Source organism: Sciurus vulgaris (assembly GCF_902686455.1).
Source record: "Sciurus vulgaris genome assembly, chromosome: 15".
NCBI lineage: Eukaryota > Metazoa > Chordata > Mammalia > Rodentia > Sciuridae > Sciurus > Sciurus vulgaris.
The window spans coordinates 67655937-67673799 of NC_136476.1; the positions used below are offsets into that span (position 1 = coordinate 67655937).

General features: G+C 39.0%; 1 protein-coding gene across 3 annotated transcripts in view; it reads left to right on the plus strand.

The window, feature by feature from the left end:
* MUSK (muscle associated receptor tyrosine kinase) overlaps positions 1 to 17863 on the plus strand; it is a 111694-nt gene that overhangs the window by 11729 nt on the left and 82102 nt on the right. For all 3 annotated transcript variants that reach the window (XM_079112629.1, XM_079112628.1, XM_079112630.1), the window contains exons 2-5: positions 562 to 688; positions 4250 to 4401; positions 9525 to 9652; positions 10982 to 11123. In XM_079112629.1, the coding sequence (XP_078968755.1) occupies positions 562 to 688; positions 4250 to 4401; positions 9525 to 9652; positions 10982 to 11123 (549 nt within the window). The remainder of the gene's footprint in view (positions 1 to 561; positions 689 to 4249; positions 4402 to 9524; positions 9653 to 10981; positions 11124 to 17863) is intronic.

The following is a 17863-nucleotide window of genomic DNA, read 5'->3' on the forward strand; positions in this document are numbered from 1 at the left end:
GAGAAATGTACATTTTTTACTTGGGTCATTTGTCCTTTTATTGTTGAGTCTCTTTCTATTCCACTCATATGCAGTTATGTATTCTCTATAAAGCTAAGGAAACTTAAACTTCAGAGCTCCTCCTAAGACCCTCCATAGATCCAGCAATGGGAGCAATGTATCTTTATAAAATTTGGGGAAAATTTTTTTTCTTTAAGATTGCCATTCTTTTCTACTATGACTTCTTTTCAGACTCACTTCTGTTCCTGTTGATTGGTTTTGGAGCAGCCACAGAATTTTTTTCATGATTTTAGATTTTTGGGCTCCACAAAATCAGCGTCTACTTCTATTCATATATAAAATAAATTCTAAGCCCTCCTTTCTGGAAAGGCTTCTTTTGATTCCCAAATGCCTATTTTGGAAGTAGAACAATGATCTCTACATAAAGTCTTTCCTTTTGGCACATTTCTGCTCTGGGGAAATATAATTCTCATTCAGGTATGCAATGGTTTCTGACCACTTACGGAATGGGTAGTAAACAACATTCTAGAAAGTTCTTCTTTGATTTCTCCTCTGCTTTAGCTCCTGTCATCACCACTCCTCTTGAAACTGTGGATGCATTAGTTGAAGAAGTGGCTACTTTCATGTGTGCAGTGGAATCCTATCCCCAGCCTGAGATTTCCTGGACCAGAAATAAAATTCTCATCAAGTAAGTATTCTGTCTTATTCTGGTAAGCATGTCTGCTGCTACCTTGTAGTTTCTCTTTCACATAAATACAACCACAGCTCCTGGCAGTACTAAAGTTCACCTTCTGGAATATGCACAGTGCAAATTGCCTGATTTAAAAAATGTGAGATCTGCAGTTCAGTGAGTTTAAGAACATTTTCTCAAAGAAAAACAGTGGTTTACTGACCTAGGGAGGTCAGGGAAGCCCCTGGATTATAACCTAGAAGGTTCACAGTAATTGGGAAACACCAATATATCCTAAGTCTGGAGCACATATTCCATGACCTGCTGAGTCGTTAATGGGGGCAAGTCTCAAAAAAATCTATTCTTCTAATACTTCAGTGAAAGGAAGCCTATTCTTTTCAGTTAGAGGTACTCCCCATGCATAGTAAGGCAGACTCAAACAGATAAAATTCTCATTTGGCAGGTAAAAGTTTTGCTGTCCTTTCTTTATTATAGTAATTATTTAACAACAACAAAAAAAAGTTCTTTTAAAATATGTCTAACAAAGTGAACCCCAAGCTTTGTAGCAGGTTCTGTAGCTTGCATTAAGGTCAATTTTTTTTAAAACCATTTGGACTAGTAGGACAAAAATACCAGGGAGTGGTTGACTTATAAACAACAAATTTATTTCTCACATTTCTGGAGGCTCTGAGTCCCAATTCAAGGAGCCAGCAGATTCTGTGTCTGGTGAGGGCTTAATTCTTGGTTCAGAAATAGCCATTAAGTTTAGTTCTGTCCTCACCTGAGGGAAGCTGGGAGGGAGCTTCTGGGTATCTTTTAAAGGGACTTTAATGCCACTCATGAAGGTTCCACTCTGATGACCCATCTCCACCTTCCAAAGGCCCCACCTCCAAATACTACCACATTGAGGATTAGGTTTCAACAAATGCATATGGGAGGAACATAAACATTAATTCCATAGCAAGGGCTCATTCCAGTTTCATGAATTTAGATGAGAAAATGATATCTTTATTTTCTTTCTTTTCATTAACTTCTAACCGAAATTTAATGTTTCCTTCTATTATACTGTTCTAATGTGGAAACTTACCCTGCATTATAGCTGTTTAGGGACTCCCTTAGACAAGTCATCCCAGATGTTCTGGATTGAAAAGATTTACAGACAAAAATTAAAATACTTAAAATCATTTTTAATATCTTTTGCAATCTGAATAGGCTGAAAATTCCCCAAATCATCAAGTCCTGGTTCCTTTTTTGTTTAGAAGTTCTTCCTCAAATTTTCTTTTTTCTCCTAAATTTTACTGTAAATGGCCAAAGAAAGCTTGAACATATTCCCTGGTAATTTCCTGAATGAAATATCTGAAATCATTGTTTGCAAGTTTTGTCTTCATTTAGCCAAGCTCCACTGAATAATGAGGGTCCTCTCTCCTTCATTTTCCAGTACTGTGTTCTTCATTTCCATCTCAGCCTTCACCTATAGTGCTCTGACATCTGTATTTCCCACAGGTCCTTCATGGAGGTATCTTCTAAGATGATTTAGACTTCTTCCATGCCTCTCACTTCCTGAGTCCTCAGTAGCAAAGTCATTAACATGCATATTTCTATGGCAGTCTCTTCAAGAAATCTAGGCTCTTTCTAACAGGCTTCTCCCCATTCTTCCAGTTCTACCCATTCCCCAATTGTGAAGCCATGTCTCCATTTTTAGATATTTGTTGTAGCAGCACTTGCTTCCAGGTACCAAAATCTGTATTTATTTCCCATATTTGCTGTGACAAATTGCCTCCAACTTAGTGGCTTAAAACGATATGAGTTTATTACGGTTTAGTTCTGGAGGTCATGAGTGTGCCAAACATCTCACTGGGCTAAAATCAAAGTGTTGGAGAGCCGAGTTCCCTGCGGAGACTCCAGGGGAGAATCTGACTCCATGCCCTTTTTAGCTTCTAAAGGCCACCTGCACCTTTGGTCCCTTCCTTGATTTATAAAGCTAGTAATTGCATCACTCTGGTTTATGTCTCCATTGTCATGTTTCCTGTGACTCCTCTGCCTCCCTCCTCCATTTTTTAAGGACCCTTATCATTGCCTCTTGCACATGTGGAATGATCTAGAATATTCCATGTTAAGATTCTTATTCTTAACATGTGCAAAATTCCTCTGGTGATTGAGACAGGATTGTCATTCTGCTTACAATGTATATGTGGCATAAAGAGCACTTTATGTTTGTAAAAACAAACAAGCAAAACAACAATGGCAAAAAAGCCAAAAACTCACTCTTTTGTTGTTGTTGTTGATAGTAGGGATTGAACCCAGGGGCGTTCTACCCCGGAGTTACTTCTCCAGTCCTTTTTAAATTTGACACAAGGTCTTGCTAAGTTGCCAAGACTGACCTCAACTTGCTATCCTTCTGCCTGTGCCTCCAGGGTCACTGATACAGTGCACCCAGCTACAACTTGCTTTTATATTGATGGTTTCCCTCACATTTCTTTCCACTGCCCTCATCACCTTCTCAATGGACAGTTTGCATGCAATTAAATAGATAATATATATAATTTTTTTTTTTCAAATTGAAAGTGTAGTGGTCAGTGGGCTGCCTGGCGGGCAGATATGGCACCACAGGTCTGAAGCTGCTGACGTTGTGCTCTGCCCACGTGAACTGGCCAGGTGTCCACTTGCCTCAGCAGGTGGCAGGCGGGCGCTGGTTTTGCCCTGTAGTCTGGCTCTGGCTTTGGGCTGCCTAAGACCAGCAAGCCCTACGACCTTGTGGGGCTCCTTCCTGGGCGGTCGGGTGCAGGACACGCCTGCGGGGAAAGGCAAGGAGGCATGACAGCACCCCAGCTGTCAGTCTGCCATCCTAGCCAGCCATTGGTCCACCTGTCAGCCTGTGCTCAGCAGCCATTGGCTAAGCTGTAGCCCGCGAATTCTAACTGTTCAGCGATTGGCTAGCTCGTACTTAGCCCGGGAAATTCAGCTATTTAAGTGAAGCTCCCCGCCCTGTTCTCTCTCGCGTGCTTTCTCTCTCTTCAAGGCAGACACTGTTGTCTGCTGAATAAAATCTCTTGTGTGAGTTCCAGTCCGGAGTGGTTTGTCTGGGCGCCTTTTCACTTTTCAGAAAGTTTTTCTTACGTATTTCAAGTAACTAGAACTGTGCCTGCACTTGTTAATCCCTGAAATATTTGTTTAATGAAAGAATGAAAATTGAATTAACCGTTCGTTAGTCCTTCTGTAAATATTTGAGTCTGATCACCACACATGTGTAAGTTCATCTTCTAGCGACCTTTTCTCAGTAATTATGGGAGAAGACTTGTTATGATAAACCATCCTGAGTAAAAAAAAGTTTTACCTTGGTCTTCGCAGCAGCCATCAGCCAGTTTTAAAAGCCTGTTAATGCTTCATTACTGAAAAGATAAGAATATAATGTTATTTTTATGCACTGTGCCAACAGTAATCATTCTATTATTCAGAACTCCCTCATATTTCCTTTGGCCTTTTTTCAACATTCACAGTAAGTCACCCGTTTAATTAGTTCATCGAAGTCAAAAGAATCAGAGAGGGCACTGATCTGCCATTTCCCTGTGTGACCCGCAGGCTCTTTGACACGCGGTACAGCATCCGGGAGAACGGGCAGCTGCTCACCATCCTGAGCGTGGAGGACAGCGATGACGGCATCTACTGCTGCGTGGCCAACAATGGCGTGGGAGGCGCCGCCGAGAGCTGCGGGGCGCTGCAAGTCAAGATGAGTGAGTGGGGCAGACGCAAAAAAAAAAAAAAAAAAAAAAAAAAAAAAATTCCATTTATAACATCAACAAGAATAAAATATTTAAGAATACATTTAACAAAAAAAAAATGCAAAACTTATACTCTGAAAGTTGCAAAACATTGCTAAAATAATTAAGAGCTAAAAAATTGGAAAAATAGCCTATGTTTATGATTTGACAATCTCAGCCTTCTTTTTAACACTCTCAAATAATTTAATAAATGATGAATGGCTGAATGTATTTCCAGATGATCAGGGACAAAATAAGGATGTCTTCTCTCAGCACTCCTATAAAACATTACACTGTAGTTTCTAGTCAATGAAATACAACAAGAAAAAAAATACAAGATCGACAGGATATTAAGAGAGAAAGACAAGAGTGAATATTTTCTGATGATACGATTACTTACATACAAAATACAGAATAATCTACAGGAAAACTTCTAGAAATTATAAAGAGTAAGTTTGTGAGATACAAAATGCCTTCATATCTCTACACTAAACATTATAGACATTAAAAAGATATAATTTATTGTGATACCAAAATGAAATAAATAGGTATGCGTCAAGACAAATATGTATAAGCATTATACACTGAAAACTACAGAATATCGATGAAAGCGATCAAAGAACTCTTTTTAGTGGGGCAATATGCTACAGTTGTGCTTTAAGGTTGACTTGGTACCTTGGGAAACAGCTGGTGAACAGGACTGGAGGTTGGGTGATGAGACAAGTTCAGCCTGGGGATCTGTGCTTTCCACGCCTGTCACTCCTGCCACTCACCAGCACCCTGAAGCTGTGCTCTTAGTTCCCCCTTCCCTCCCCTTTCCTCCTGTCACGCAGATCTTCATTTCCCTCGCCACCCTGCCTGGGAACTGCCCCCCACGTTATTCCCTGCTTTGTCGAAACATAGTTCCATTACAACCAAACACCCTTTTTATCTCACCCCTTGTGGACATTTCTACTCTTCTGCCTTATTTCAAACTTGAGTTTCTTCCGAGTCACTTTCTGGTTAAATAGAGGATGCTGCATTTTCCCTACCTCCTGTCCACGGGGCTAGTGAGCACGATTAACAGCCTGTGTAAAATCTGCCCTCTCAGGAGGGCCTATGTCATCTGAACAGGCTCTTCTCTGACTATTCATCTTGCCGTCCACTCTAGACACCCTCCCCCATACTCTTGCCAGCATCCGAAAGGATTCTAACAGTCCTGGAAACAGGACCACTGGCCACTTCATCTTCACAATTCCTTGACCTTCACCAATCAGTGATGTTTGCCTTAACTCTTTATCAGCCTACCCAATCATGACCAACTGGAAATGGTCTCCTTTTAAAATCTCAAGCTTCAGTATGTTGCTCTCGGTTCATGGACATATCTTTGTCTAGCTTTGTGGGATTAAGGGGACATTTCCTACACTCGTGACCTGCCTCCAAGTAGAAGGCTCAAAGTGCCACTCTCTCTCCCTCTCAGATAACTAGAGTATCTAAGTCTTTTTTCATTCCTTTATTTCCACCATCCATTGGCACGTTCTGCTGCCCCAACTTCTCTGTTTTCTCTTGTCCTCGAGTCCTCTGTTCTCCCTTCCGTTGACCTCCATTGGCATTTTATTTTCATCCATACTTGGTTCTCCTGCCTGGTGCTGAAACATCCAAGCTTGCAAACTGTCCTCCTGTAGAATGCAACCTTGATCTTCTCTGACACCGCGCTAACAGGAAAATCATGCAAATGCATACTGCCACCATACAAACTGGTGGATCAAACTATGACCTTTTTTTATTAGGTTTCTGTGTTGCTTTTCATTACAATTTCTTCCCTTTTGTTGTTTTGCTGGAGGACATCAGTCGGTATTTTTTTCAGAGCATGAACCTGTAAGATTTTCCAAATCCTTGCATTGCTAACTCTTGATGATGATTTTATGGGGCATGGAGTCAGCTTTTAGTAGACAATTACTCATTCACATGACATCCTCTGTTGCAGATGAAAAGTCTTCTTAGTTCCTTACCAGTAAATCTGCTGTTTATCTTTCTTTAAAAACACTAGGCTTTTCCTTTTTATTTCTAGAGTTCATACACTTTGCAGATTGAAAAGAATATGTTTGGTGCTTATTTTCTTATTCCTACTCAGTTTTAGAAGGTACTTTTTGATCTGAAGATCAAAGGTTTTCAAAACGAGGTACATTTTTTCTGTTGTTTCTCTTTCTTTTTATTCTTTCTTTTATTCTCAAACTTGTAAAAATATCAGATCTCCTTTTCTAATTATTTATAACTCCAAATATTTCCCTCATATTTTCTTTTTTTATTTGTTTTTTTTTAGTTATACATGACAGTAGAATGTATTTTGGCAATTATACATACACAGAGCATAACTTATTCTATTTAGGCTCCCACTCTTGTGGTTGTACATGATGCAGAATTAGCCTGGTCGTGTATTCAAATACAAGGCTAGAAAAGTTATGTCCAATTAATTTTACTGTCCCCCCACCCTATTACTATTCCCCTCCCCCCACCCTTCCCTTGGTTTCTCTTTTTCTGATCCACTGGATTTCTATTATTTCCCTATCCAATCTCCCTTGTTTGGGGTTGGCATCCATAAATCAGAGAGAACATTCGGCCTTTGATTTTTTTGGGATTGGCTTATTTCACTTAGCATGATGTTCTCTGGTTTCATTTACTAGCAAATGCCATAATATCATTCTTCTTTATGGTTCAATAATATTCCATTGTGTATACATATCACATTTTCTTTATCTATTTATCTGTTGAAGGACACCTAGGTTGTTTCCATTGCTTGGCTATTATGAGTTGAGCTGCTGTAAACATTGATGTGGCTGTGTCACTGTAGTATGCTGATTTTAATTTCTTTGGGTGTAAGCCAAGGAGTAGGGTAACTGAGTCAAATGGTGGTTCCATTCCAAGTTTTCTGAGGAATCTCCATACTGCTTTCCATCATAGCTGCACCCATTTGCAGTCCCACCAGCAACATATGAGTGTACCTTTCTACCCACAAACTCACCAACATTTATGGTTACTTCTATTCTTTATAATTATAGCTTTCCTCTTGAAGATTTCTTACCTTTTCCTTCCATATCATAAATTTGGCTTTCAATATGACCATACTATTATTTCAAACTTCCATTTGGTATTTTGATCTTTAAAAACGTATTTTTTTTAATTTCTAAAAATTATTTTTCCTCTGATTGTCCTTTATTCATAGTAAGTTCTACTTGTACCATGTGACACCCACTGAGGCTTCTCTAGGATGTCATCCTACCTTGTTTAAAAATTAACATTTTCTTCTTTTCCTTGCTTTATTTTTATTTCCTCCGGGATAAGTTTTAATTTCATTTTGGTTCTTTTATGTTTCTGTTTTTCTCCAGTGTGTGTTGATTGGTTATTGTTTGAGTAAGTAAAATGGAGTCCTAGCTTAATCATAACAGGAGGCTGGTGGGGTATGGGTTTTGTGGATGAGCTGATTCAGTAATCACCAGGAGGAAGTAGGTGGGGATGTGCCCAGCCATTTTTTAGCTTGTAGAGAAAAAAAAAAAAAAAATCAGGTGAAGAAGTGGGATAGTCTCATTTGCTAAATAATGAAGACTTGACTCTGGGGAGGAGGCACATTTAAGTATTTCACTACTTTTTTCTTGAGTGCTTCCAATTATTTCTCTAGCACTGACGTTCTTGATCTTGGTCCTAAACTAAGTCCTCTTCTTTTATCTTTTCTTCCTTTTTTACTCTCTCCTCAGAAGAACTCACCCATTCATGTGGGTACATAAAAATAAGGCCATCTCAACTGTTAATTTTTTGGAATGCTTTTTTTTTCTTTTTTTCTTTTTTTTTCGGTGCTGGGGATTTGAACCCAAGGCCTTGTGCTTGAGAGGCAAGCAACCTACCAACTGAGCTATATCCCTAGCCCCTTTCATATTGTTTTGAAAGAGCTGCTTTTTGAGTCCACCAAGGCCCCCTGACCCCAACCTATTCCAGCTAATGCTGGATTGTTATAATGACAGCTTATGTTATTCAACTCTTTACTATCTTTTAAAGTCAGGGATACTATAGAAATTCCAGACCCCTAACATATTCATGAATTTGTGTTTTTCAAAAGTGGTTTTAATGAAACAGAAACAACCCAGTTTTTTTTTTTTTTTGGTTAATTAGAGCTTTATGGTTGTGCATAGTAGTTGGGTTCATCCTGAAAAGTCATACATGCATGGAAATCGATTTCAGTTTATGATCCCCCCCTTTTCCTCCTCTTTTCTTCTGCCCCCTTCCTCCTTCCTTTACTCTCCTTTCCCTCGTGTGTCAGTTTACACTTGATTGGCTATTTATGTAGTCTTATCCTTTCCTCCTTTTTTCCTCTATTTTACTCTAGTTTTCACATATGAAAGAAAATATTCAAGCCAAGTGTGGTGGTGCACGCCTGTAATCCCAGTGGCTTGGGAGGCTGAGGCAGGACGATTGTGAGTTCAAAGCCAGCCTCAGCAACTTAGTGAGGCTGCGCCTCTAAATAAAATATAAAAATGGTCTGGGGATGTGGTTCAATGGTTAAGTTCCCCTGGGTTCAATCCCCGGTACCAAAAAACAAAAAAAAAAATCATTCAACCTTTGCTTTCTGAGTTTGGCTTATTTCACTTAACATGATATTCTCCTTTTCCATCCATTTACCTGCAAATGCATAATTTTATTCTTTTTAAGACTGAGTAGAACTCCATTGTGTAGATATATATATATATACACATATATATACCATATATATATATATATATATACATACCACAATTTCTAAATCCATTCATCTATTGATGGGGATCAAGTTTGATTCCCTAATCTAGCTATTGTGAATTGTGCTGCTGTAAACACTGACGTGGCTGTGGTGCTGTAGTCTGCTGATTTTAGATCTTTGGGGAGAATACCTGGGAGTGTAACCCAAACTTTTTAAACTGATTTCTTTTTGATATTCACTAAGTTGTCTTAGCATTTGAGGAATTTTGCAATGCAGTATGCTTAAGATAATTCTTCAAAGGACTATGTAGAATTAAATGAAAAGTTAAAACTCTAAGTTCAATACAGTTATATTGCCTTTTTAATTTTTAACTTTTATTTCCCTATAGAACCCAAAATAACTCGTCCTCCCATAAATGTAAAAATAATAGAGGGATTAAAAGCAGTTCTACCATGTACTACAATGGGCAATCCCAAGCCATCTGTGTCCTGGATCAAGGGGGACAGTGCTCTCAGGGTAAGTGAATATTATGTACATAAAACATTTTAAAATACGACAATCCCTTGAATGCCCAGTGACATGCTTACAGACTCCTAGTATAAAAATGTTTCCATATACATTTTAACCAAACTTAAATATGTCTCTTCCTACTTACGCAAACTATAGGGCATTCCAGTCAGAACTGGCTTGGGAAAAAAGAGATGGAAACCAGTAATGTTAGGGATGGAAAGGAGGCAAAACCAAAGCAAATCTACAGTTGTCTTGGTCGGTTGGTTGAATCATTATTTTTTTTTTTGACATTGAATCTCTGAGAGAGGACAAATCAAAAAGCGAAACTAAAACCCGAGCTTGAGAATTGAGTTTCTGAGAGGAGGGAGAGAAGGGATGTTTGGAAGAAAAGAATTGAGCACTCTGGAGAGAAATTGGAGCAAGAAGACTCAAGATCAATAAATAAGCACCTTGACACATACCTCCTCAGCCAGGAAGACTGGTCAATTAAAAATCCATTATTTATATGTTTGTTTGTGCTGCTTTTGCATCTTAGCCCCACATTCACTAATATACTGCACCCGAAGGTCCCTTTCCACCTTCAAAGCACCGATGAGTGAGATCATAGACTGTTTGCCTCTTTCCATGCCTAGCACATTCCATGGGAAATACACAGGGGCCCATGTGTGTCACATAAATAAATAAACTATAAAACTGAAGCTTTGTTTGATTAAAGTAAAACAAATAATGCCAAATTTTAATGATATCTGTGTAATCCCCTGACTTTCCATGCGTTATAAATCTTGCTGCATTTCCTAAACAAGATGGGCTGTATCTGTGTTACTGAATTCAGGTCCCAAATGATAAGACAAATATGATATTTCAGCTCTGAAGAGTAATTTTCATATTATTTGTGGAAGTCTCCAATTTTTCAAAGGACACGTAGTCTCCTTAGGCTATCGTAGGGTGTATAGTAAATATAAAAGTTAAAGGCAACACTTTTATTTTTTTGGTGCTGCAGCTTAAACCCAGGGACTGTACATGCTAAGCACATACTCCACCACTGAGTCATGCCCCCAGCCCATAAAAGCAATGTTTTTAATCAAACAGCCAGGGTTATGACTTTTAGGAAGTCAAGAGAGCCCTCATATCCTTGTGAGATGATAGAAAACAAAAACAGTACTTCATGGAATCCTTGTGATAGTTGAGGTCATCTTGCACTACCTCGTTTAATATCATGTGTTCTACGTAATAAATGTCCTATAAAGGCTAATAGTGACGATGATGACTTGATGAGACAAGCAGATGTTTCCTTGGTCATGAATGTTCTCCAACTTATGTTCCTATCTCTGGTAGGAAAATTCACGTGTTGCAGTTCTTGAATCTGGGAGTTTAAGGATTCATAATGTGCAGAAGGAAGACGCAGGACAGTATCGATGTGTGGCAAAAAACAGCCTTGGGACCGCATATTCCAAACTGGTGAAGCTGGAAGTCGAGGGTAAGAAGCTGCAAGCTGTCCCTTCACAGTGTCGTCAGGGGGTCTTACGTTTTCCTGGGAAGGCTGTCCTAGGGCTTGAGAGAGAAGAGACTTGGGTAGTTCATTTTTCTATACTCCTTCAGGTATTGATCAGAGGTCAATACTGTAAGAACAGAAAATTAAAGGAAATTTTCACTAACATAAAAAGCTGTGTTCTGACAGGCACAGTAGCATATGCCTATAATCCCAGCAACGTGGGAGGCTGAGACAGGAGGCTCACAAGTTCAAAGTCAGCCTCAGCAACTTAGTGAGGTCCTAAACAGCTTAGTGAGACCCTATCTCAAAATAAGAAATAAAAAGATGTGGGGATGTAGCTTAGTCGCAAAGAGCCCCTGGTTTCAATTCCTAGTACAAAAAATAAAATAAAACCATGTTCCATCTATTCCCCTCAACCTCTGATAATTTTGGCTACTACTGACTAAATTCAGTATCATACCAAAACACCAGCATTTTAAAACTTATTCCTAGCTTGGAAAATTCTCCCTCATTGATAAGTCTGAAGACAATAATTTTAACTTTTTCAGCATATAGAATGCCTTTTTAGAAAAGATATAATGAGGAAAATAGTAATTTTTTTCGGATTGTATTCTGTCACAAAGGGATGACAAAAATAAAATATGACTCAAAAACAGATAACCAAAAATGATCCTAGTTCTGTGGATTATGGACTATGTTGTCAACATAAGTGATATGTTGTCAAAATATTTTTAATTAAATAATTCAATAACTCAGTGTGAAAAGGTTTCACTGAGAAATCAGAATCCAAATAGACCTTAGTGTTCTATTTGCTTGTCTGTTGGGTTCTTGACCTATAAAATTGGATCACATTTTGCTTAAAAGTAGGAAATCACCAGCACACCTGTACTAGGTGAGTAAACTGAGTACTGAACCCTTCCTGTCCCAAGCCACAGATTCAATATCTCTGGCTCTGGGTGTGTTGTTTTTAATGAAATCAAGTATTGGGGACGGGGGTTGTGGATCAGTGGCAGAGCGCTTGCCTCACGTGTGTGAGGCACTGAGTTCGATCCTCAGCACCACATAGAAATAAATGAATAAAATAAGGTCCATCAATAACTAAAAGCAAAGTAGAAAAAAGAAAGAAATCAAGTATTGTCAGTGTTTAGCAGAGTCTGGTCCTTTGTGTGCACTTGGTAAGTGTTGGCTATAGAAATTCCCACCTTTTTTTGTTTTTCTCTTAAACTGATAAAATGTTGGATTATCACAAGTTGGCTCAAGTTATCATTTGACAGAAAAAGCTATGATGGTTCCTCTTTGATTCCATCTGACTTTCCTTTGGCCAAAATCCATCCTTTCTGGCATCTTCTTCCCCTCACTCATGCAGTTTCTCCTGGCTCTTTTTAAAGTTGGTTTTATTTCCTGAGTGGATTTGTGCCCTTCCTCTAACGGCTTTAATGACCTCATTTCCCACATTCGCCTCTAATTGAGGCAGCATTTTAGTATGTCATTGCCCTGATAGTTCATAAAGTTTCCATTAACTCATTGTAGGAAAGAATGAAGTTGGTTCATACTAGAGGCTTTTGGAACATAAAAAGATACATTTTCAGCATAGTGACTTTAAGATCTTATGAATTATAGAAGATTAGTATGCAACAATTGATGTGATTATTTCAGTGAAAGCTAAATAAGAATATGAACACATTCAGACACATTGAATATGTACCTGGATTCAGTTTTTCCTTGAACTTCTTATGAAATACTGCAGAATGAATGCTATTCATTGACATGAAATTCTATGAAGAGTTTTCCTCATCAAGAAATCAAATATAAGCCCCCATACTCTAAAAACAATGCTAATTACTTAGATCACTATCTTCATAGGTATTTTTAAAAAACTGTTTTAACATTGGCCTAGAGAAAATCATCACCTATCTCAATTGGTTGGAATCCAACAGGTCTTGCTTTGACACTTTTTGAATTATGCCTATCAGTAAAACTAAACACTGCCTTCTTTCTTCCTAACATTTCAATGATAATGTTCATTGCTTTAACAGTTAATATATGCTAGAGATTTTATTAAAACTTGGCAGTACTGCTGGGCATGGTGGCTTGCACCTGTGATCCTAGTGATTCCAGAGGCTGAGGCAGGAGGATCTCAAGTTTGAGGTCAGTGACTGGAACTTAGTGAGATCTGGTTTATAAATAAATAAATAAGACTGGGGCTGCAGCTCAGTAGTAAGCAACAAACAACCCTGGTTCTATTCCCAGTACCAAAAACAAACAAACAAAAACAAACAATAAAAAACTTGCTAATACTGAGAGCTCATGTATTAGAAGTTCCTCTAAGAGCAGGTAAGATAATCATTTTAGCTCACACATCTGTTTCTACCTATTAAAAGAGCCAAATATGTGACATCTCAGCAAGGTTTCTGGAACCTAGTAAGGATTTAATAAATCACATCTACTCTAATTATAATTACTTTCAAAACATAAAGATTGCAGCAATTCCCTTTGGACTCTGGAAGTTCTGAAAGGTTGACTTCCACTTGAGGAAACAGTTGGCAGTCCTGCAAGATAGAACGCACACATGACCTATTTAGAGGAAGGGCCAGCAATAGAGAAATGACTGGAAGGACCCAAAAGTGCTTGGCAGGGGTGAGGGTCAAAGGTGAGTCTGGGCATTGATCAGTCAGGGCAGATGAACATATGCATGTGTCACATAGTAACTCAGCAAATAGCCTTGTGGTGGCTGCTCTGAATCAGAGGTTCACAATGCCATCTGATGCTGTGCTACACTTAGTGCAGATGGGCATAGCAGGAAAAGACAGGGCTTTGCCACTGAGAGCTCCTAACAAGGACAAACATGCCAGGCATGCTAACGCACTGTACCCGGTGTGTCGTAACAAACAAGAAAGAGGCACCTACCCCAGGGGAAGTAAAGCTCCCTTTCCAAATGACTCCCGGATCTCTGGGAGGGCAATGTAAAGGTATTCTACCCTTCTGTCTTATCTCAAGAAGATTCTAACTGTAACATACAGAGTCTTTCTGCAAGGATGAGCAGGGAGATGGCTAGCATTTTAAAATGTGCCATAGATGCTAAAAGCTTTACAAGGATTATTACATTTAATCATTGCTAACAGCCTGTGGGGAAGGTCCTCTATTATGTCATATTAGGAAAACCGGAAAGAGGAAAGGATGGCTAACCTACACCAGGCCACACAGAGGGTAGAGCCTAAGAAACCGAGCCACATTGAATGCTGTCTCTCCTGCTGGTGGACAGCATAGGCCTGTGTGACACTGTCAAGAGTTATCAGAATGGAAGGGAGGGAAGATGCTAGAATACCATGAATGAAGGAGAGAATGTGAACAGAGAGAGAGAAGAGAGAAAGAGAGAATGAAGAAAAGACTATGAGCAGAGAGAGAGAGAGGGGAGAGAAAGAGACAGAGAGAGAGAAGCTTTGACACATTTAGCAGAGAAAGGAAAGGAGTTTAAAAAGGGAGCAATTGTTTTAAAAATTCAGCAGTATTAGAATGTGAACGAGAAGGGAGATTTGAACACACAGTGAGAAGGTAATGTGTAGTCGAGACTGCACAGGGTGTGTTCAGGGACCCGGTGGGATGATCGACTTTGCACAGAGGGTGACCACATGTCCTGGTTTTCCCAGGACAGTTCTGGTTACACCTGTTGTTCTGGAATAATTATTAATAGAGTCCTTCTTTCACTTTCAAAACTATCTAGGCTTCCACGATAAATTATATGGTTACTTTTCTTGGAAAGGAAGAGAATGTTCTTCCCTGTAATAGAAAGAAAGGAAAGGGGAGTATTTTCCAGTATGAGTCAGGTCATAAATTGGGTGAATGGAATTTGAGAAAACTCTGGTCTCCTGGTCTTCATTTCCTTGAGGAGGTAGAAAGTAAGGTTATCCTCTGAAAATGCTTTTGTAAGGGGGCCCGGGTGGGGGAAAGGAGAGTGGAAAGGATTTAAAATAGCTGCCGGGAGGGATGACTCACAAGGGAAATCAGGACTGCCGAGCAGCGTCAAGGTTTCAGTGGAAAACGGGGCAGGGTCGAGCCTGTGGAGTGGTATCAACCTGCACATCGATGGGTCTCCCACCCACCATCGCTCAGCTCCACAGGTGAAGTTCAGAGAGAGTAGAAAGTTAAATTTAAGTGTGGGACATAAATGTGGGAGTTTTGCCAGGCAGGAAAATATTGCAGAAGAGATTGAAGAGATAAATCATGGAATCTTTATGTACCAACTAAGCCTAGCATTTAATATCAAATATACCAAGATTAAACACTATAGTTTCTGCAAACACCTAGAAATGCTGGGTTAGCCATTTTACTCACATGAATAAAAATGTAAATCTCCAAAAGCAGAAATGGATAAGACTTAAATCAAACTTTAAAATGCACACAGATTTGTCCCAATTTAATTTCTGTTAACTTGTCTAAAGAAAAATTTTTCACAATTATATATGCAAGACTATTTATTACAAAGCTGTTTAACACAGTAATAAATCAAAAAGAATTTAACTTTGTATCAGTAGGAGATTGTGTGATGAAATTCCATTCAGACATGAACAAGAATGAAATAAATCTGTAGGTAATATCTTCTAAAAATATCTACCATGTATGCGATGGGCATCTATTTCCCACCTCTGAGTATAGTTTTCCCCTCTATAAAAACAAAGATAAAAGCAGCACTTACATCTTGGGTCTCTGTACTTATTAGTCAGTATAGGCACATACAAAATACTATGTAATTGTTTGTGTTTTATTTACTTCATTTAATAAGTACTTGTATAGTGCTTACTATGTACATGGTACTCTTCCAAGTGCTTTAGAAATATTAATTCATTAGCAATATGCTGTGTTCATAAGTGAGAAGTAAGTTACAAGTGCAGTGTATGGTGGAGAGTAGAGTGCATGTATATCAAACCCAGCAGTCACTCTCTCTGCATATAGATCGCATGAGAGCTAACTTTTATTTTTACTTTTCGCATAGCCCTATGCTTTTGAAGCTTTATGATTAGGAACAACTAATATACCTATTTATGCTTTCAAAAAGCATTTCTTCCCAATATGTACAATTTGGATAAAGTTCCATAAACCTTTCTTTTCATTGGTGTGGCAAGGTATTTTTGCAGATCTTTCACTCCCTTCCTCTCCAAGACAAACCCAGAGATGGGAAAAGTTCTGTCAAAGGCAATTGATTCCTGTGCTGATTAGGTATTCATGGCACTTGGCTGTCGGCTGAAGAATACCGGGGTGGAGGTCTGAGGAAGAGAACGTGGAACACACTATTTCCTTAGGAAATGAACCAATGCATAGAGACAGTCAGAGTGAGGCCTGTGGAGGAAATGAACAGAGCCATCCAGATGGAGAAAGAAAATGGGGGAGGGGGAGTCAGAGAACAGATGAATGGATTTTCTATCAATTCGACTCTTTTTTTCTTACTTATGGGCAGAAACCTGGCCTTTATGATTTTAGAGTGATTTGCAGGATCCACCATGAACATTTGGTTTGGGTTCTGATTTCTTTATGAACATTTTCCATACTCTGTTAGATGCTATTGACTTAGAGCAGAAAGGGAAAATTAATAGAAACAAAAGTTCTCAGAGAAGTGAAGCACTGTCAGGTGAGACCTCCATAGGTACAGTGATTGGCAGGGAAGTTTCTATTGTTTTCCACACTCTACAGTCACCTGGGATGCAGAAAAGGTTGTCAGTCTCATAGCTGTGGAGGCGGTTCCTGTGGAAAGGTCTCAGGGACCTCTGGGACAACGGGCATTAGAATAGGTTTCATGGCAGGATGGAACCAGGGGACATCTTTTTGTCTGATATCACCAGAGAAATCTAGATAATATATTTCACATATTCTAAGTTGACAATCTTTTTTTCTTATCTTACCATATCTGGGTTGCAACATGGAATCATTGGCTTCTTACAGTCACCATTGGCTGATTTTTCATTTCTTTGATTTACATTTTAATGCCTCTGAAATTGAGACTTGTCTCACAGCTGCTAAAGGCCATTATACCTGTTTTGTGCTTTTGCCTTCTAGCTGAGATAATTTCTCAGCTGTCTCCAAATACGGGAATAAATATACAATGATAAAACTAATGAATCCACCATATTGCCTCACAAGGCCTTCTTATTTTTGACTGGAAATATCATTTCTGCTTGTGATCATTGGTGTAGAATGATTCCATGTAGACTTTCAGTAGAATGATTCCATGTAGCCTTTTCTCCCTTGGAAAATCATATCAACTACATAATACCTTTGTTAGGTTAAAAACAGTCTGACTGGCTTTCCAGAGCCTCATGGAAGAAATTTTCTCCCAAGGATCAGTCTTGCTTATTGCTCTGCTCTGCTCCACATTTTACTTTGGGGTGGGGGGGGGTGTATCCGAAGAATGAACCACAGCATTTTCTTTATACATCTGGAACAGTTTTCTCCTGAGCCCCTGAAAGGCCAGGAAATAATAAACTCAGTGGCCGGCAGAGATGACAACGACATATGCTCACTTGAACAGTAGGGCTGGCCTTTCAAGGAGAGGCTGTTATTGTGGCCACTTTGGATAACTCTCAAGTGCCATATTGACTTTATGTTCCCTTGCTTGACCAGCAGCATATTCTCCTTTTAAAAATATATGTTTAAAGACTAGTAATACCATAGAAATTAAAATAACCTAAGTCTTGTTTTTATATCCAGATGGGTCTTTGTTTTTTCAATTAATG